We start from the raw sequence: 22,947 nt of genomic DNA on the forward strand, positions 1-22,947 counted from the left end.
CTTTGTCTTTTGGATGGTTTCCAGCACTGTCGTCCTGTCTTCAACTACTCTTTCCAGTACTTCACTCCTTATTTTTTCTTACCAGCTGATCTTCTCCATTTTTCTCCAAACCCACATATCAAAATTTTTCAGTCTTCTTTCTTCCTCCTTCTCAAAGTCTAAGTCTCAGACCCATAAAGAGCAACGCTCCATACAAAGCACTTCACTAACCCCTTGTTAAGGTCCATATTCAGTGGCCCACTCACCAGTACCCTTTGCTTCATGTATGCTTCCTTTGCCTTGCGGCCCTGCTCTTCACATCATCCAAACAATATAGATCACTTCTGTTTGTGCTTCCTGAGTGCAGATACTTGTTCTATTTCATCACCTGAGAGAACTCTGTTTGCTGTTACATCCTTCTTCTTACTCATAATCATTGCCTTACTGTTCTTTCAGTTCATTTCACACGATCAGCTCAAATTTTCCAGCATGATATTCATGATTTTCTCAGTTTCTGCTAGAACCACCGTGTCGTTAGCAAATATGATGCATTTCATTTTCTCTCCTCCCACATTAACACCTGGCGTACCTTGATAACAACTTCAAATAATTTCCCCATCCTATATATTAAACAAGGTTGGTAAAAAGACAACAACCTTGTCTAACCCCTTTATCAATTTTGATTTCTTCCGACAAATTCTGTTTCACTCTTACCCAAACTGTTTGATTTATGTAAATATTCTCTGTAAGTCTTCCTTCTTCCCAATCTACTGTTTTTTTTCCTTAGAATGTCGACTGATTTCTCCCATTGTACTTTTTCAAGATCAATAAAAACCACAAACAACAATCTTCCTTTTTCAGTATGTCTGTCTACAATGGTTCTTAATAACCCAGTAGCATCTCTTGTCCCTTTTCCTTTCCTAAATCCACACTGCTCTTCCATAATTAATTCATCTAAGTTATTGTACGGTGTCAGGGTAATACTTTTGCTGTAAGCCTATTGGAAACGAGACTTACAGTTTCATATTTAACTGCGTTACTCTTCCTTGCGTTAGGTACCATAATTGCAGTGAGGAAGTCATCAGGCTACTCTCCTGTCTCGTATATTCTGTTACATATTGGTGTTACTATTTTTATACCCTTATTTCCTAAAGCTTTTAACATTTCCACTGGCAAATCATCAACTCCACATGCCTTTCCCTTTTTCATCCTTTTAAAGGTAAGATCTACTTCTCCCTCAAGTATAGAATAGTCTTTCTCATCCTTGTATACTTTATCTCCCTCTTCTAATGTCATATCCATTGGTCTGTTCGCTGGATCAGACAAACACTCTATCTTTTCGATTGTTTCATTTCTTCTTTTGAATCACTTCTTCCAATTCTTCCTATTCTTCTACAAGTGCTCTTGAATATCATTGAGTTTATACAGCACTTCCAGTGAATAGTTTGCCAGCTAGTTGATGGTTTTCTTCAAATGCAGGCTGGTGCCAGCGATCAGTGAAATTCAGTTGAATGTTCCCTTCTTACTTAGGTCGATGCCAGCGAGTAGTGGTGCAGATCCAATGATTTTCTTTTAATCCAGGGGTAGTGTCGCAGAGCACTTGTGTCGTATTTGCAACAGATCGGCGGCTAAAACTTCTCTGCTACACTGAGTTTCATAACCTCATTGTCTTTCCCCACACAACATAAAGGTCTTTCTTGTTGTTGCAGGTTTGTTCCACCGAGTGGTGCTGCTGAGCGGGTCGGCGCTCAGCCCCTGGGCGATGGTACAGCAGCCAGACAACCTGCGCAGCACTGTTGCTCAACAAATGGGATGTCACATGTCGATGGACGACATAGCGCCATGCCTGCGTACCAAGCCTCTGTCTGCGCTGTTGGATGTGCGGATCGACCCCCCACGCTTCCTCCCTCGCTTCGGCCCGTCCGTGCCAGGCACCGAACCTTCACTTGCCATGGAACATGCCACAGACGCCTTCATAACGTGCGAACTCATGCTCGGGGCCACCACCACCGAGAGCTACCTCGACTTCAACGCAGCGGACATTCAGTATGGCTTCGAGGTGTGTACCAAAAGTCGACCTCCATAAATGAGATCCAAACTGTACGGGAACTCAGACGTCAGAAATAGGCCAACATTTCATTTTGCAGTTTCTCGACGTGTACAAGAACACTTCCCAAACTAGGAAATAGTTTCCTTTTGATTCATTTGTACAGTTTTGTGTAAAGTCAGCTGCTACAGAGTAAATGGCCATAAATGTTCTTTTTCCCCTAAAATTGATGTTTTACAAACAAAAGGTACTTTCATCTCCCAAAGTATTCTTGAAAACGCGATTTTAATGGAAGGTACTAATTTACATTTTATATTTTCTGCACCAAAACGAATTGATTTAGTTGAAAATACTTCATACATACATACATACATACATACAGCCCATTATGCCTTTCAGCGTTCAGTCTGCAAGCCTCTGTGAATTACTAATCGCCGCCACAATCCTCTTTTAACTAGTTCTTTGGCCTCATTTGGCTCTATATCTCTTATCTTTAGATCGTTGCAAGCTGAGTCTAACCGACAGCTTCATCCATCGAGTTCATTCCTAGCCCTTATCTCCTCATTCCGAGTACTCTCCTGCCATTGTTCCCACCTTTTTGTACCAGAAATCATTCTCGCTACTTTCATGTCTGTTTCTTCTATCTTATGAATAAGATATCCTGAGTCCACCCAGCTTTTGTTGCTGTAACATAAAGTTGGTCTGAAAGCAGACCGATGTGAAGATAGGTTCGTCCAGGAACTGACTTCCATCTCACAGAATAGTGTTGATCGCAACTGCGAGCTCACTGCATTAGCTTTACTACAACTGCATTCAATCTCACTTACAATAATACCATCCTGGGGTAACACACACCGTAAATACTTGACATTATCTACCTGTTCCAGCTTTGTATCACCAATCTGACATTCAATTCTCTTCTATTTCTTACCTATTGACATTAAGTTAGTCTTGGGTAGGCTAATATTCATACCATACTCATTGTAACTGTCATCAGTTGCCAAAATATTAGATTGCAGGCTTTTGGCACAATTTTGCCATTAAGACGAAGTCATCAGCAGAGGCCAAACTGCTTATTACATTTCTGCCTAACTGAATCCCTCCTTGCCACCTAATACCTTTCAGCAGATGATCCATGTAAACTATGGACAACAAAGGTGAAAGACTAAAGCCTGTAAGTGCTTCTATTTTAAATGCTTGGAGAAAATGCAATACTATTAAATATCACGTTTTATTTATGTTTTGTTCCAAATCAATAAATGTGGTAGGATGATATTATGTACATATTAATATATGGCGTATGAAATTTGCTTAATGAAATACATTCTGAAAAAAGCACCTAAATCGGGTTATTAATGTGGTATTTTGAAAACTGCTGTACTGCATTTAAACTGAACGGTTTACTGTTGGTCAGTGATATTTAACAGGAAAGCTGTGCCGGATTGTTTTTTATTATTTTGTCAAATTTCGATAGAATCGAATGGAAAGTTCTTGAGAAAATCAAGTTAAATAATTGCAGATGAGCAAGCTCTAATTTTTATGTTCCCTTAAAAATAACCTCTGTCATAAAATGTATTTAAATTAACTTTTCGGAACTAAGTGTTAAATCATATCGGGCAAGAATCTCGCCTTCTCTCTGTCGTTGCCTTCACCTCGTACATCGCCATGACGCTATGTCTCTTTCTATTACTGTGCATGTAGCCTCCCGGCTCTGCCAATTTGTTCCTGCCCTCCGCCCTTTTTACCTGTCGCGTTTGTAATTTTTCAGTCAGAGTTTCCGTCATGAAATCCGAAACCAACTGGAGAGAATGGTTATATTACAATTGTGTTACAAGGGAAACTTTTTATTTAATTACTGGCTGTTGTAGCCGTCGTATAATTGCATAAACTGTATCTCTATCATTCCTTCAGCAGTGACTAATGTCATCTAGCGAGGCGAGCTGCAGCAGAAGGGACAGAGATAACAATAGGTAGTCAGTGTAAGGCCATTATTTATTACTAATAGGAAGAACGTTATTGTTTTTACGTCCCACTATCTACTTTTGAAGGTTTTCGGAGACGCCGAGACGCCAGAATTTAGTCCCGCAGGAGTTGTTTTACGTGCCAGTAAATCTAACGACACGAGGCTGAAGTATTTGAGAATCTACAAATACCACCGGACTGAGCCTACGCTGTTCTTGCCTCGTCACATCCATTCTGCACGGAGACTGACTTACTACTGCAGTCCCATCGCCCTGAGCGTGCTACTGGTCCATCTCGTGCTGTATGCATGTACTACGAGTGTCATGATTTCCAGGACATATAACTATTGTATAGTTACATCCTGAAAATGCGAGGAAAAGCAGCTGCCATGATATGCCTCAACACACGAATTTTAATTTACATTGTTTATTAATTACATTGTCTATTATTTATTGATTCATTTCTTCAAGATTCTTCTAAAGAGACAGCTATCCTCGAATGGACGCATTTATTACTAACTATGTCGTACTCTACAAATGGTGACTGACAAATCACTTGAATGACTATAATTATTATCGGTAAGAACCATATCAAATCCCGTGGTATAGCAGCAATGTTAGGTCTTGATATACAAAGGGACACTGTTAAACCGGAAGGCCTGCAGATTATGAGTTGGCGCAGCTGTGAGGTTGTATTCGGGAGATAGTGGGCTCGAACTCCACTGCCAACAGCCCTGAGAATTATTTTCGGTGGTTTCCCATGTTCACACCAGGTAAATGCTGGGGCTGCAATAACTTAATTTAGGGCACGGCCACTTCCTTCTCACTCCTAGCACTTTACTATCCAATCGTCGCCATAAGACGAATCCTCCCTGTCACTATTCTAAGGCCTATCTCACTTTCCTAATTATCTTCCTGGACCTCGAACCAGACCTCAGATCCCGGTTAAAGTCTCTAAACTGACGCAAATCGAACACTTAACCTGCCTGTTAGAGGCAAACTCGATGGACGTAGACGTAGACACGAACTATATTAAATATAATGCACTCTATAAGAAGTCATTTTATTTCAGAACAAAACGCCATACTGTTCAAGTATTAGAATACCTGTCCGTGAGCGTCTGGTGGCGATGTGCGTTAACTCGACACATTTTCCCTAGAGAGCTTAAGAAGACTGTAAACAAAAGTAAGATTGAAGACTCTGGAACTGGTATTACTTTCCAAGCTTATTCACTTATTTCTGTTGCGGATATACTGGTCAACCTTGGCACATAGTACTCAAAATTGCAATGAAAGTTAGAGACGAACTAGTATCTGACATTTCAGCGATATGTTACCGGCAAAAATCACTACACCCGTTTCTCATTCGTTGATTCACATCGTTAATTCCTCGTACTTCACCTGAACACTTGTAATACAAAATTTTGACGTGCCAACGCGTGTAAAATTAGACCACATATGTTGGAACCGTAGAGGGACGAAATCATTTACTCACATTCAGACTTCCAGCTCCGGAACTTGAGATCTAATCGGAGAGGTAGATCTACCGTTTGATAGTAAAGGGGGAAATAAGAAACAATATGGCTCTCAGTAGGTCTCAGTCAACTGCGTGGGGTGGAGAGGACTTTGAGATATTTGGTGTAATTTGCGATTGAAAACCCTGAAACCAAAAGTCATCAGAAAGTGGCTAAATATTTAAGGATAGAGCATTTGACGCATCAATTTTGCATATTTTTTTTTAAAATTCCAAAATAATAACACCACAAGCGTTGGGCTCTAGTTTTTAAGTTGGAATCTATTTTGAAATAAATGGTCATTTGACCGTCTAAATAGCATTTCCTACCTCTCATGTGTGGTACCATTGGAATGTTCTTCTTGAGCCGAATATGATAGTATCGCAGTATTTGTCCTTCCAACATTGGGCATAAAGTTATGTGGGACTTGAAAATGTGAGAATTTTGTAATTTGCTTTATACCGACTTCTGAATGTAAATTCTGACCCAAGATATGTGTATCATTGTCTTCTAAGAAACGTTGTACAACGTATCCTCCATTGTCTTTTACAGAACTAATGTAGTAAGGTGTAGGTACTGAATAGTCGACGGTCACGTCTGATGTCAACAGGGAAGACATGATGAGTGTCATGCGCCAGAGACTGCTTCTGCCGAGTCGTTCCCTAACCCCTTGCGATTTAGTTGTACGCCTACTGTCGCGTTTATCACAAAATTCTGAAATACAGCGGTACCTCCTCTTAAACCGTGATAATATAATATAAAGAGATGTTTGATTACGGGCTAAAACCCCGAATGAACCCGTAAAGTGAGCACAGATACGAAAAAAATGTACCTTACGACAGGAGGTGCACAAACAGACCAGGAGCAGGTATTGTATAGGCTGGAAACTGCCCGTTGCATGTCGAGCCCCGCAATAGCTCACTTGGCAGGGGAGCGGTGGGAGTTGTGACAGTGGACTGTGCTGGAACGTTCGATTAAAGCCATTAATAGTAAGCAACTCCTTTTTGGCTGCCTCGGTGATTATTAAATATTGGGTCAGATGTTGTACAATCATTCAGGCGAAGACCATTCACCTCGAGGAAATCCGCTATTTTCAGTTAGTCAGAGGTGAAAAGCTTAGCTAAGCCACTCTGTATACAAATTATTCGGGTATTATGAAAAGGAATATGTCACCATATCAGTAATATTGAGTTAAGTAAATTAGTTTTACTTTTTATTTCACAATTTGCTGTATGTCGCACCAAAACAAATGGGTCTTAAGGCGACGATGATGGGAAAGGAAAGGCCTAGAAGTGGAAAGGAAACGGTCGTGGCCTTCAATAAGGTACAGCCCTACCATTTACCTGGTGTGAAAATGGGAAACCATGGAAAACCATCTTCAGTGATGTTGGAATCCAATATCTCCAGAATGCAAGCTTACAGCTGAGCGCCTCTAACCGCACAGCCAACTCGCCCGGTTTTGTATTCGTTTAGGATAGCTTTATGTTTAAGTGTAATACGAGGCAGGAGTAATTGAGTTAGGTACGTTTTGTGATCTCTATTGGTCTCTCTCTCTCTCTCTCTCTCTCTCTCTCTCTCTCTCTCTCTCTCTCTCTCTCTCTCTCTCCGTTGCCTCAGTTGGAACATTCTATACATTGGCACCAAGAGAAATGAGCTTTCTGTTCATTGTTTATATCAGACTATGATGAAACATAATGGGAAAAGTATTGCGGTTAGCTAAGTCACAAGCATGAATGATAATCATGACTAATACAACTCGCTCTCCTAAACTGAACAAAGGATAAGGCATTATGGATCCTAAAAGAGAAATGTGTTTCTAAAGGAAAAATTACGTAGGACACTCGATTTTCGCGGGGTCGCTCAAGTCCTTAACAAATATGCTGAATGTCAGATAAGACAGTCACTTTTGTTAACATTTAAACATTGATGCTTTCACGGCGGTACTTGTAGACATGATGTGGGCTTTTGGGTTTATGTCGTGTCAAGAAAACAAGGTGAAACTCTTTACGTTTCGCAGTGAAATGTATTTTGAGTCTTCAGAAGAAAATCTCGACTGTTTACGAGGAATACTTCTCCAATAATGAGGGGTTGAATTTGAGAATGCTTTACCGTTGGAGCTGTAGTGGTACGCTCGTTCGTCACCAGATGGCTCGCAGTATGCTGGCATAGCGCTCCAAGCGGGAGCTGACGACAACATTAAGCTCCAATCAAAATGTTCTATCACACCTTGTGTGAAGACTTCAGACGAGTAAGGGACAAATGTGATATCAGAAATAAATAGAAACTAAAAAAATGCAACGAATGACACCAGGATAGAATAGAACAGAGCTGAAGAATGGAAAAAAGTATGTTAAACCAGGGAATGATGATGTGAGAAGGTGTGAGAGATGGGGTCATAGCCGGTGTATACACGTTATGAAAGTATGACAGTTAACACACAGCACATAGCTTGGAATTAACCTACTGGTGATTACGAACGTACGAATTTGGAAAACCCGAAACGAAATAATATAGACAGGACAGGGAAGAGAACTACCTACGTAATCCTTAATGGCTGGCAAACACGTATTAATAGCCAATTTTAACGATTCTTACGTATTTACAGAGCTTCCCGAGTGATCCTAAACCTGTAGTGTTTAGTGTGGGTAAAAGCTCGATCGTCTTGAAACACATCATGACACGACATAGAGCGAGCTCAGCTATCGCTGACTTGTCTGGCTGGATGAGACGGATATTTCTTTGCTGTTTCTTGATGCGAGTCCCAATGGACAGGCATGTTTGGCCAATGTATTCCTAGCCGCAAATACAGGGAATTTTGTACTCTCCAGGGTGTAATAGTGGGGACAATTTGTTCTTGCTTTTAGCCAAACTGTGAGTGACGGTGACAAACACGGTGCTTGCCGAGGACCCTGCCAATTCGGACTGTGGTGTTGTGAATGTACGGCAGGTAGGCAGCTCCTTTCACTTCTTCTTTCTGTTAGCTTTGATTATTTGTCGCTCTGGGATGCTGGGCTCTACTAATCTTTACATCGTTGTAACCATTACCCTTAAACGTGACTTTGTGTGTCCATCTCCTCCTGGACATTTTATGGCTCACACATTTGTGTCGCTCTCGTGGCGAGTGTCGTCAGGATACCCTGCTTTTGTGCTGAATGGTGGTGAGAATATGCATAGAGGTAGCGATTTGTTTGAGTAGACTTACGTTTGACGGTATATCCTAAGGAGCCGTCCTGTTTCTTTCTTACTAGAACATCCAAGAAAGGAAGGCATCCGCCCTACTCCAACTCCATAGTGAATTAATTGAAAGTTTTAAAGTACAATAAGTGTTTCATGGCCTTCTATCCATACCACAAGTGTGTCATCAATATACCTCCACCAAATCATACGTTTGACGGACGCCGAAACAATAGCCTGCTTCTCAAAGTGCTCCATAAAGAAATTAGTCACTACCGGAGAGAGCGGACTTCCCATAGCCACCTCATCCACCTGTTCGTAAAAATTACCCACCCCACAAGAAATACCTCAAAGTCATGCAGTGGTGAAATAGTTTAGTAATGTCCTCAGGGAACAGATGCTCAATGAGAGACATGACTGAGTCATTCGGCACTTTAGTGAGCAGAGACTCCACAACAAAACTGACTAGAAGTGCATTGGGTTGAAGGGTTATGGTTGACAACTTATTGACGAAATACGGAGAGTCCCTAAGGTATTCATGACGTGGCATAAGCCCAAAAGCCCACATCATGTCTGTGGCGTGATAGGTCAATGTGGGGTACCAATAAATATTGTATTCATACCAGTGGCAAAAGGAACGGAAACCTTAGCATAGAAAATGAGATGGTCGACCCACAACAACAAAGATCGTCAAAAGATAATCATTGGGACACCACAACGCTCAAGGTAAACCAAAGTTATTTCACTGGTGGTGACTTGTCGGACCACGGAAAGACTTGCGGTCAATGCCTCGTTGGGTGAAACCTAGTATATCAGATTTTATCATTCACCAATCAGCAGAGCCAGTGGACGCCACGGCGGGCTACCCGAGAGGGGTGTCCGTGGTAAGTACAATTTTTTTTTTGTTTTAAAAAGAAGAAAGGAAAAGGGAAAGGTAAAGAATGAGAGAGAACGCACAACTGACCAAATGTAAGAAGACGAGAATGGTTTTAAAACAAGTTGTATTTTAAACTTCAAATGACTAGAATAAGCAGGGTACAACAAGCAAAGAGGGGGAATTACAAACTTTTGATAAGGGCTCAGCCCGTTTGACAACCAAGACACAATCAAGAGTAATAATTATTAAGATTTCTTGGGATCAATTATTGTGACTTTCAAGAAAAGCCCAAGAGCAAGGTTCGACAGGGAAAACTATAATCAACACCTATATAAGTACACAAACACTTTAATTAAGAAACAAAGCCACTAAATCTTTATATAAACAATGATTTAAGGCCACCCTTACAATCTCGATTTTGCACCCAAAGGAGGGCAGGAAGGTTATAGCGCATCGGATGACAAGAATTTTTAGTACTCAATATCCGAAAGGAACAAAAGGAAAAAAAAAGAAAGCGGAGTAAGGAGGGAAGAAGGAAAAAAAAAGGAATGAAGAGGGGGGGTCCTTCCAGGCTGCTTAGACGCTATCACGTTGGCAATGTAAACGATCACTCGGGTCAGTGAAAAGTTCAAGGTGTGGCAACACTACTCTCACTTGTCCAAGCACAGTTGATTCTGGCGTATGAGGTTGATAAAAGGTTCCAGTCTGAAGGACTTAGGTAGAATTGAAACCACGAAACCCCAAATAATTTAACATTCAAAGTTCAAATCTTGATGTTGAGAGCGAAAGATATAAAAAGGTTGTAACTTTTGCTCACCCAGTCTGTTGATAAATCAATGCAGCAATTCACAAATAAAAGTAGGTAAAACGTCGCAACGGACCAGCCGTTGGAGAACAGTTCCGCTCTCTCCACTCGAGTTGTTTTCCAACTGAATGTCTGACCGCCGAGAGTAAGGAATAGCTTGCTTATATAGGTGGAGAACATATTCGAGAAGTTACTCGATGAAAAATACGTAGGTGTGACGTCACAACAAGGAAGCAGCAGTGTGAGATAGCAGGCCAGTTAGTGAACAGCTGGGCGAGCAAGCAGAAGAATGCGGCAGAAGGTAATACATAGTAGTGCGGTCGTAACATGTCTGCAAGAGAGTCAGTCGTTTAACTCGTGTTATGTTTGGCCATAGCTTTGAATTTATTCACAATTGTTTTAATGCCGTAACGCGTTGGCACTTGTGCTCCAGGAAATTTTTCCCGAATTCCCTCGTCACTGTCCCAGCAGATCCCTGCTTTAACCATCTACAGCGTACGCGCGCGCGTGTGGGGGGGAGGGGGCAAAATTTAGAAATTGTTACTTAACACTGTAAAGTAAAAGGCCTTAAGGACGAACAGCGAGTGGATGGTTAAATCAGGCAAAGAAGGAAGGGAAAGTCCATCCCTCCACCTAAGAAAGAACTGAAGACCGTTCTATATGCGGTATTTTATCCTGGACGCAATATTAAGGATGTAAAAAATTAGGTGACGTTTCTCAGCAAAGAGTATAATGGCATGATGATGATGGTGATGATGATCCAATAGGTGATCTTTTCTGTTTATTCATGTATTTCTTCATCTTTGCCCTCTGTTACCTCTCTGCCGTCATCACTGCACTAAGCAATGAATTGTGTATAGCTGTAAGCCTATAACTATTTATGTGAATATAAATGTTTATAGGCTTATAGCTATACACAATTAATTGCTTAGTCCGCTGGAAGGCGAAGTACTATAGTTTGGTTATATGGTGAGGAAGGGAGATAAATCCATAGAGAGAGAGTCATTGGTAGAACCCGTAGATAAAAAGAAGGGGAAGGAGAACTGGACAAACCTGGTGAAGAATTGGAAGGAAGAAAAGCAGGAGGCGAAGTCAGTACGACCAGATGGACATGTTCCGTTGAAGCTCTGTTTCCTTTAGAGAACGGCGGGAACTGAAAACGCTAAGTGATTTACTAGAAATGAAATCGGTGACTACGTGGTATTCAAGTACTGAAATTACAGACATGTCAGAAAATCAAATAGTACTGAGTGTCACCAGAAACCTGTCATTGCAACGACAGTGGATCCTGCAAGATGGAGCTACAGCCGAAACCCCGAAGGGGTCACTTTCCCTTTATCAAAAACAACAATTCGGAGGTTGCTTAATTTTCCGTACCTTCCCCTCTCTGCGGATTTCGCGGTCTGCATGCAGGACATGCTGAAATGAAGCATTTTTATGAGAGGTTCCACCTAGGAATTTTCCCGAATTAGGAGGAAAGATTCAGTGAATTTTGAGTCTTGCCAGCATCTTCCGTTCAGGAACATATTCAACAATGTACAGGTTAATTATGAACAATGCGTGAGACTTGATTAATGCACGCAGTTAGATTCGTGTTTCCGTCATCTTCATGCTTATTATAGGCATCGTATAACGAAGCGACTTGGTGTTTAGGCCATCAGGCTAGGCGACAATTGTCTTCGCAAACCGAGACCGTTAGTAAGGCCATTGAGCCAGCTAGGGGATTTTGCTACTAGTTTTAACCCATCGAATGATTTCGACGACGCGAGGATACGAAAGGGCTGGCATTGCCTTCATTACGTATTTGCCTAGTGTAAAAATGTGAAACCCCGGAAAATCATCAAATATAATCTCACGGTTGCGCTACCCTAACCGCATGACCAACTCACGCCGTGACTTCTTTCCTTAATTATGTAAACATAATAGGATTTTCGAATTGGACTTCTCTCTAGTATCTAGGAATAAAAGGACATTGCTTTAAGACTGAGTTATAGATTTTATCCTAGAGAAACTTGATACAAAGATAGTCAAATTCTGCAAACTAACAGCCTCAGAACTCCGTGAGGAAACACTGTACAAGCCTAATTTATGGCATAATATATTTTCTCGAAAATCTGATGAAGTTAAATTTCTCTTCCCATCCGCTATTCATATACTGAGTAGAAATATTCATCCTATGTCATAAATGGAATATATTGGTTATTGACTTCTTATCATAGAGTTTGCGAGAGCAATAAAGGTTCATAAAATACAACAGTATTTATGGGTTGGCAGAAATATATATTACCGGTACTATAAGTGGTTGCTACCACCACACTATATATTCTTATTCATTCTTTATTTGAAGAACAATTCCGGAAAAACATAGATAAATTTGACAGATACAAGTTGTCCGCGTTATTCTTCCCATGTTGAGTTTTACACTAATATACCTTACTCTAAATTCTAATACAGTGGAACCTCATTAGTTCGGACATCCGTTTAATATTAATACAATAGATGCAATTACAGTATACAGCTCAGTTACGAGCGCAAAGTTGTAAACTACGCGGAGTAGGAGATCGCTGCAGAAAGCTCTGAAACTGATCAATATGACCAGGATGAAGAAAGTGGTATTTATTTATTTATTTATTTATTTATTTATTTATTTATTTGCTTGTTTGTTTGTTTGCTTGTTTGCTTGTTTATTTATTTATTTATTTATTTATTTATTTATTTATTTATTTATTTATTTATTTATTTATTTTTTACTTTACTTTACTTTACTTTACTTTACTTTACTTTACTTTACTTTACTTTACTTTACTTTACTTTACTTTACTTTACTTTACTTTACTTTACTTTTGTCTTGGGCCATGTCAGGATGGAGAGTGACGTTCTTCATATCTTTGTGAAGAGTATCGGCACATCGTCCTTTTCGTCTCCTACCGGCGACTTTTGACTTCGCGATAGTGTTGGCGTCTGCCCTTAGTCCATGTCCAAACCATGGTAGACGACTCTCGCGCATTTTTCCTTGAATCCGTATAACGCTAAATCTCTCCGTAAGGGTGGTAGATGCGATCCAGTCTAGTGACGCCAGCATCTTAGTCTCCATGAACCCCACTCGACGCTCTGTCTCTGTCGTAGTCGGCCAACATTCGCCACCATACAGTGCAACAGGTCAGATGACAGTACGATAGATTTTTGATTTGAGATTATCTTTCATCCTCCGGTCGCAAGTGCTGCCCGTTATTGTTTTCCATTTCATCCAGGCTGCGGATATGCTTGCACTGTCCTCTTCGACAACTCAGCCATCATCAGTGGTCATAGAACCAAGGTATTCCAATCTTGTCACTCGCGGCGAGTCCTCACCGTCTATCTCAGTGGTTCCGATTGCTTGTGGATCTGACGTCATATATTCCGTCTTCTTTTTAAAAAATTAAGTATATTAAGTATCAACAGAAAACTAACAACAATGCTAATGTACAAGAATGGCAAGTGTCGGTTACAGACTTGGCAAAGTCGTGGGTTGGAAGGGCGGAAGACAATGGAAACCTGGAGAGGACTTCAAAGGAATCTTTTAATTTTGTGTTTGCAGGATGCGAAGGGTGTGAATATACCGATATCGGGTAGTGAGTTAACAAGGTACATTAGAGCGTTGTTGTAAGATTAGGCGCGCACGGGTTACATGATGAATATGCCGGTTGCGTGTTGGACCCTAAGCGAAAAGTTAGGGAAATTAAAGACCGTCTAAACATCGTCAATAAATTCGTCGAATATAACAACGATGAAAACATACCTGCATATAACGAACATTTGAGGCATCAGTTAATCAGTCACTGCTGATCTGAATTTAGGACAGTCGCTCAGGTGGCAGATTCCCTATCTGTTGTTTTCTTAGCCTTTTCTTAAGTAATTTCAAAGAAATTGGAAATATAATGAACATCTCCCTTGGTAAGTTATTCCAATTCATATTCCTATAAACGACTGTTTGCCCCAATTTGTCTCTCGAACTCCAAATGTATCTTCATATTGTGATCTTTCCTACTTTTAAGAACACCACTCAAATGTATTCGTCTACTAATGTCTGTCTACACCATCTCTCGACTGACAGCTCGGAACATATCACTTAGTCGAGTAGCTCGTCTCCTTTCTGCCATGTCTTCCCAGCCCAAACTTTGCAACATTTTTGTAACGCTACTTTTTTGTCGGAAATCACCCAGAACAAATCGAGCTGCTTTTCTTTGGATTTTTTCCATCTGCGTGAGTTAATTTTTAAAGAAATTAATGTCAAAGGAAGACAGCAAAATTTCAGCAGTTTCTTCAAACCAGTAAGCGTGTCAAGTGTGGTCAGTGAAGGTGTGCCTTGATTGCCACCTGCTAATTCTGTACCGCATTAGTTATTCTGTTTATTGTAGGGCCGAATATTGTATTGTATTATATTTTGTATGTCCGCCTCTGTGGTGTAGTGGTTAGCGTGATTAGCTGCCACACCCGGAGGTCCGGGTTCGATTCCCGGCCCTGCCACGAAATTTGAAAAGTGGTACGAGAGCTGGAACGGGGTCCACTCAGCCTCGGGAGGTCAACTGAGTAGAGGTGGGTTCGATTCCCACCTCAGCCATCCTGGGAGTGATTTTCCGTGGTTTCCCACTTCTCTTCCAGGCAAATGCCGGGATGGTACCTAACTTAAGGCCACGGCCGCTTCCTTTCCTCTTCCTTGTCTATCCCTTCCAATCTTCCCCATCCCCCGCAAGGCCCCTGTTCAGCATAGCAGGTGAGGCCGCCTAGGCGAGGTACTGGTCATTCTCCCCAGTTTTATCCCCCGACCAAGAGTCTGAAGCTCCAGGACACTGCCCTTGAGGCGGTAGAGGTGGGATCCCTCGCTGAGTCCGAATCTGGAGGGTAAACAGATGATGATGATGATGATGATTATATTTTGTATAACAAATAACCTTTATATTCCTTAAATTTATAACACTGTACTTCACTCGTTGTTTTTACTCATCAGAATGTTTGTATATATACTTTAGCTCATTTCATAAGTTGTCTTGTTTAATACGAACTTTCATTACTTCGGACAATCTAGACCCCAATTCAGGATTATTCTTTAGTTTAGCAGATAAAAAATGTTAAGATGTAAAAACGTAGACAATTATTTTTCTAGTAGGAAATTTCAGAATAGTGCTGGAATAATCACACAACACATAATTATCTCTATTTTACCCTAGGAAATTAACAACAGTAAGAAAATCTCGCTTGCGGCGTTCATGAGGGCTCTGGCTTAGTTGTCACAGTTGGTACGAGTGCTGTATTTTTATTTACTGTACATCCACCCAGTGCAGACTTTTCGTGTGGGCGAGCTTGTTGAACAGTAACAACGAATCTGAACACTACGTCATAATGTCTTGCATCTTTAGTTTTCAAAGATGGTATATCGTTTGACGAGCAGTGCATATCGCTCCTCTCAAACACCATTCCACAGGCCATCTCGGGATCTTGGAGTGGGGTCAGTCCAGTTCTACTTTATGACGTACATTGTCTCAGCCCACAACCCACGACTTCGAGTGGGCTGACATCTCTGAAGACACGTTTGGTGTTTTTCCGAAAAAAAGTTATAAAAGTTCAATTTAGATCGTCCAACCGAGAATAATTTCCACGCCATCCGGAGAGTATCAGAGGACGTTGAAATTGACACGCAAGCCGCCTAAATGGCGCCAGCTGAATGGTGGTAGCTGAGGCCACATTGTGATGATGATGATGATGATGGTGATTTTTATTATTATTATTGTTACCGTGTTTTAGCGGTAGTTATGCGTAAAAGAAGGTGCGGGTGTGAATGGGTTTCAAGCTACGAAATTATGGTGCATGTAAAATTAATTTAAAATTTAACAAGGTTATATTTTCTTTTCAAAAACAAAGCAATAACAGACATGGCAGGTACAATGTAGCAAAACAAGGGGGAGTTACAATATTTACAGGTTTTGGGCTTCACGCCCTGACTTCAGCGATCAGCTCAGTTTTACCACAAACACAAGTTTTAACAGAGGGGCAGAAAACCCCATTCATCCCTAGGAGCCCCTGGCTCCGAATTACACAGAAAAGCCTCCACGAGGCATATGACACTCCATTTTCAAAAGAGCGATCCGCTCTTAAAATTTAAGCCTCTCAAAGGCCACACCAAACTCTACCTTCAAGCTGTCCTCTAAGGACGTATTCACAGGGGTAAAATACCCAACCTACTGAGGTCTATTGAATGAAAAAGAAAGTTGATTACATGATCTCTAAAATAACAATTTGAGAGGAGGCTAACCGCACTCCTGATACACTTTGATTTTTTAAAACCTACTTTGGCACTAGGCCGTTATTACAAGGGCTAATCCCATACTACAGAGGTGACTTAATAGCAATTTACATTACATTACGGAAGAATTGGTTGAGAAAATAAGTTCACCTTAAGACGATGTGAGTGGGAGCTCGAGAGGGTTAAGCACTCTCTATCCCGATATGTCGTTTTAAAATAGAATAGATACCAGTTGTTTTTACATTTTAGGAAAAGGTTACATGGTTGAACGCTTAGAACCCGCCCCGAAAGTTAAACTGCTGAGCAAGAAAAGAAAGAATTTATTAATCGGCCATTACCTTATTGTTGACCGCCGCCGAGGAAAGAGGCGCTCCCCGCCTCCTGCTATGTACTTAATACACTGAAAGATGGAACAGAAGTGGCCCGGAGACCCCAAAATCAGCAGTTTATATCCTCTCACGGAAGATTCTAGGCGTTAGGGGAAAGAAAACACCCTCCCACAAAAATTTTATTGGCTAGGGAAAAGAAACCCCTACATAGAGGAAGAAGAAACACATTATTGGTGGAAAATTAATTAAAGAAATTCGGGATTGGCTAGATCCAAAATAAGGGGAAAAAGAGGGGTATACAGCCAACTTAAACAATGACAGAAAGAAATTTAACCAAGAACAAACTCTTGAAATAAAAATTTCTCAAACAAAATAGTTCTTTGACTCCGCACTAGGTCGCACTATTGTTGATCTTCAGTAGTGTCCTCTAGAAGAGAAAGTTCACACTTCTTACTTCAAGCGAAACAAAAACACATCAAAAATGACACAGTTCACAAACTCAAAAAATTTCCAGGTAGTGACATCTTCTGAGAAATTAGTAGATTAATAGTGTAGATAAAGTTCAGACTTCCTCCAGAAGAGGAGTTTCAACTGGCGCAACTTTTAAATAAACAGAGTAGAGGTGTACCGCCCGGTACAGACCTCCCCCCCCAAAAGTTCCTCCAGGGGTGACACATGAAATCAGTTTGAAACAAGTTCCAAGTTATAAAGTGAATATGAAAATAGATTACAAGATTTTCAGAATGTTGTGTGATTCAGTTTCACAATTTGTTGTTGCAGGTGAAGTAAAGTCTTTCTGTTTTTAGAATTTGAATTTCTGAAGATAAACTTTTAATACTTGAAGGTGATGAAAAATTTGGCAATGTCCACCAAATATGGTGTTGAATTCCCAAGTGTAATCATTACTTATGGTGACTGTCCATGTAGTTGATGTAGATTGAGTCGGATGGCCAGACCGGCCGTTGCAGCTTGCGTCCAACGGAGGCCGCTCGGACCCCTCAAGTACCCTGAGATACCGCTCGCCCGCACTATGAGGGGAGCAGAGGTGTTGAAGTACGCCGCGCCCGCGGTGAACAGATACAGGCTGCGGGCATGTAGCAGGTCGTGCGCCGCACATCAGCCTTGGCCGGGAGGAGAGCTCCGGCTCGCCGTGCACATGTCGTCCTCGCTGGAGAGGAGGGGGCCCATCCCCCTCCCCAGTCGCTGCACAGCGCTGCGCGGCTGCGGGGGCGCTGGAACATTAAAGCTAGGCGGCAGAATTGTGTTGGACTATCATCTTCTTTGAGGGTACAGGCTTGTGGAGAGGTTGAGGGGCCAGCGGCGTGTAGATATCCATGGCATTTACTATTATGAAGCCACAGTGTAAGGTGGAGCAGGAGACGGGAGCGTGGTAATGGCCGTGGCAAGAACAGGATGGCAGTTTAACGGGTCGGGGCAGGTTTTACACAAGGCTTACATCTAAAACCAAAATATTACAGAAGGGGCAGAATGCCTTAAAGGTGAAACTCAAAAAAATATAACCTTCATATCCTTTCAAAATAATATGAAGCAAGTTAACACAGAAATTACACCGGTTTCACCTGGGACAGGTGAACCCTAAATATCCTCTCGGTGGCTGGATTACTTAGCAATAAGGTAACCGGCGTAAGAAAATCGAGAATGATACAAGGCCCATGAAATCTGGGGGCAAGCTTGCCCGCGGGAACAAAATTTTTGACCATAACCTGGTCACCTACCTTCAAAGTGGTGGGTCTCCGTCCACGATCATACCTTTCCCTAACCTTTTCATGAGACACTTTAAGATTGGCTTTAGCCTTCTTCCAAAGATCTTTCATGTTGTGCGGATCTATTGTCTCGGGCAGAATGTCATTCAGAGACCAGAGGTTAGAGAGCGGCGAGTTGGGAACAAACTTGAACATTAAAGAAGCTGGAGTAAATTTGTGTGATTCATGGACCGCCGAATTCAAAGCAAAAGCTAACCAATGCAGGGACGTGTCCCACCTAGAATGATCTTCATGATGATAGGCAATAAGTGCGGACCTGAGATTGCGGTTAACCCGTTCAGCCAGAGATGGTTGAGGGTAATAAGCGGAAGTAGTTACATGAGAGATGGACAAGTCAAAACAGAATTTACGAAATAAATTAGATGTAAAAGCCTTAGCATTATCAGATACAATGTATTGGCACGGACCAAAAGAAGCGAAAATAGAATTTAGGCAAGTAATGGTGGACTGAGCGGTAGCCAGCTTAGTCGGAAATAACCAAGAAAATCTGGTAAAACCATCTACACATACAAAGATGAATTTGTTGGCATTTCCCTTCGACTGGGGGAAGGGTCCTACATAATCAATATACAGGCGTTCCATGGGGCGCGACGCTTGATGAGAAGACAAAAGGCCTACTTTAGTGGACATGGTGGGTTTACTGATCAAACAAGATTTACAAGCTTTTACAAGTTCCCGAATTTCACCGTCCATACCTTTCCATATGAACAGTTCACGAATCTTTTCACGAGTTTTAAAGATTCCAAGATGCCCCCCCAATGGGGTCTCATGATAGTATTTGAAGATCATAGGTACAAGAACCGCTGGAACAACAACTTTCATCAACTTATCATGCCTCGAAGGGCAACATAGAACACCATTCCTCAGAACATAAGGGACAGCATGTTCCCCAGAAGAAAGGGTTTCCATTATCGGAGCCAGCGTCGGATCTTCACGTTGGTATTTCTCAATATCCCTAAAAAGCATGGGAGCATCTGTTAAGATGGCATTAACACCAGATAGTATGGACTCGGAAGGTGATGAACTGTCGACCGGTTCGTGGGTCTCTACGTCGTTATGAAACATACGGCTGAGTCCATCAGCAACAACATTTTCGGTACCTCTGATATGTCTAACATCAAACTGGAAGGCGGAAATACGAATAGCCCAGCGGGCTATACGACCAGTACGACGCGGCCTACCTAAGACCCAGCTTAAGGCTTGATTATCTGTCTCCAGGTCGAATTTAACGTGTTCCAGATAGAGACGGAACTTTTCTAAGGCAAATAAGACTGCCAAACCTTCGAGCTCATAGATGGAATACTTGGCTTCTTGAGCCGACAATGTCCTAGACGCATAGGCGATGGGTCGCCTCCCTAGTTCAGTCTCTTGAAGAAGAACTGCAGCTACTGCTGACGACGATGCGTCGGTTTGGACGATGAATTTCTTCGAGAAATCAGGCATAGCAAGTACAGGGGCATTACAGAGAGCTAATTTCAGATCTTCAAAAGCGGCTTGTTGAGAAGGTCCCCACTCGAATTTGATGCCTTTCCTACGAAGAAGGTTTAAGGGCGCCGCTCTATTAGCAAAGTTAGGAATGAACTTCCTGAAGAAATTCACCATACCAATGAACCTGGCGATACCTTTGATGTCCTTGGGAGGTTTAAAATCACGGATGGCCTGTGTTCTAGAATGATCGACTGCTACTCCATCGGGTGACACAATATGCCCTAGGAATGACATAGAGGGCTTAGCAAAGGCAACCTTGGACAACTTAACAGTTAACCCAGCCTTACGAAGGCGATCGAGAACTTCTCGCAGATGATCTAGATGTTCTTCAAAGGTCTCTGAAAATACGACGACATCATCTAAGTAGTGATATAAGTACTCAAATTTGATGTCGGAAAAGACCCTATCTAGCAGCCTAGTGAGTACAGCTGCTCCCGTAGGGAGCCCGAAAGGCACGCGGTTGTATTCATATAAATTCCAGTCCGTGGCAAACGCTGTAAGATGTTTAGACTCTTCGGCTAGGAGAATTTGATTATAGGCCTGATTTAAGTCCAAGATGGTGAAGAACTTGGCCTTACGAAACCATGAAAAACAAGAATGAAGGTCGGGAAGGGGCACAGATTGTAACACCACCTTCCGATTGAGAGCCCTGTAATCAATGACAGGCCTGAAACCTCCTTGAGGTTTCGGTACTAGAAAAATAGGCGAAGAATACGCTGACTTAGAGGGCCTAATAATACCGTCCTTCAACATCTGATCGATGATTTCTTTCAGAGCCTTCATTTTAGGTGGAGATAGCCTATACGGTGGAAAGCGAACAGGAATCGAATCCGTGACCTCAATTTTGTATTCAATAAGGTCAGTAACACCAAGAGTATCAGAGAACACCTCGGGAAACGACTGACACAATTTGCGAATACTATCAGCCTGCTCCTCAGGTAGATGTCTAAGGTCTAACAACATCTCATCCTGGGTAGGCGAAATAGATGAACATGATGCAGAATTACACTTTAATAGAGGGATTTTACAATTAGAGGCAAATTTGAATGTGCACGACTTACTCTGAAGATCGAGCACCAGACCAGTGTGAGACATGAAGTCCGCTCCCAGTATGACGGGGCAAGACAAATGCTTGGCCACAAACAATTTGATTTTCCATGTAAATTTAAAAACACGAATTTTGACATGTAAGGAACCTAGAATTTCTAATGGAGATGAATTAGCCGAAACATATTTAACAGGAGATGAGTCATAGTCAGGGAGTTTACAAACAGATTTCAATTTAGAATACCAATCAGCCGAAATAATGGAACAAACGCTGCCTGAATCTAAGAGAGCTGTTATAGGCTCGTTATTCAACTCAATCCTAAGAAAAGGAAGGTGCGGGGGTATCCGCCGCAATCCTAAGACACTCTCTGGGGCATTCAAAAAAAAAATTTGAAGATTGCTCATTCCCTGAATTCTCGACCCTTTTGCCCGGGGCTGAGCCTTGGAAAGCAGAATTATTCGACTCAGCCGAAGCCGCTAGTCACTTTTTATTATTGGCATGGGTGGAATTTGCACCAGAGCAGGAGGGGGTGCTATTTGAGTTTGGGCAATTCTTGGCGATATGTGAGAAAGCCCCACATTTAAAGCAGCCTTGTGATGAACCAGCTCCATTCCTAGTCCCACTTGGCTTGATCAGTGGACACTTGTTACGCAGATGGTCAGGCGACCCGCAAGCATAACATTTACGGAGATTGACTGGTCGGCGAGGTGGAGGCCGAGTGTTACTAAAGGAAGGCGGGGGTTCTTTCGCGACACGCAAAGAATCGGCGTATCTAACTCCTTCCGCTGAGACGGCCAATGCTTCAAGTTCAGAGAAGGTTTGCGGACACGCCGCGAAACACAAATATGACCTGTAGGATGGTGAAATACCTTCTACAATAGCCTGCACAATCTGATCTTCAGGAAAGTGCAGCGCAAACACCCTAGTGTAGAATTTGATATCTTGTATGAAATCAGCCAAGTTTTCATCCAAGCGCTGTACACGGTAATAGTACTTCTGAATCAGGGAGGACCTGGCCCTAGCCGGGATGAAGTTAGCTAGCAAATGGGCATGGAAATCCTCAATAGATGATTGCTCGGCAATGGCTCTTACGATTTTATCAGAGAGAATACCAATAGCATACGGATAGATAATTTGCAAAATTTGACATGGCGAAAGCGAAAAAACAAGAGCATGATCCTGAAATTCCACTAGAAATCTTAAAAATGAAATTACATCACTGGTGGTGTTGACGGAAAACTTAGAGATACCTCTAAGCAACATTGCCAATGGATGAGGCAAGCTACTGAACCCAGGTGACATAGTTGTTAAAGGTTTCAATGGCAAAGAAGTTAATTCAGAGCGGATGTTACCCAATGACGCACGGCGTTCAGATTCGTTGTTCGATGGGGCAGAGATAGTTTGAGCAGCAACGGTTATTCTATTGACTTCTCCCTGAGGAGGCTCTTCCTCGTTACCTACGTTCACTGTGGCGGGTTGATCAGTTTTGGGAGGAACTTCGCCGGTTAGCAATTGAGTAACCTTATTAGACAATTCAGAAATAGTTTCAAGGAGCGTATTAGCGTCCTTCCTCTGAACGTCATTCACCTTTAGAGACAACAGATCATTAACTCTATTTGCAAAGTGATACAGCCTGCCTTGCACACGCTTAATTTGATTAGG

At 41.9% G+C, this 22,947-nt stretch overlaps 1 protein-coding gene across 1 annotated transcript in view; it reads left to right on the plus strand.

Moving 5' to 3' along the window:
• LOC136877835 (neuroligin-4, X-linked-like) overlaps positions 1-22,947 on the plus strand; it is an 857,291-nt gene that overhangs the window by 432,625 nt on the left and 401,719 nt on the right. The window contains exon 4 of the mRNA XM_067152034.2: positions 1,689-2,038. Coding sequence (XP_067008135.2) covers positions 1,689-2,038 — 350 coding nt within the window. The remainder of the gene's footprint in view (positions 1-1,688; positions 2,039-22,947) is intronic.

The sequence above is a fragment of the Anabrus simplex genome, chromosome 7 (genome assembly GCF_040414725.1).
Source record: "Anabrus simplex isolate iqAnaSimp1 chromosome 7, ASM4041472v1, whole genome shotgun sequence".
Classification (NCBI taxonomy): Eukaryota; Metazoa; Arthropoda; class Insecta; order Orthoptera; family Tettigoniidae; genus Anabrus; species Anabrus simplex.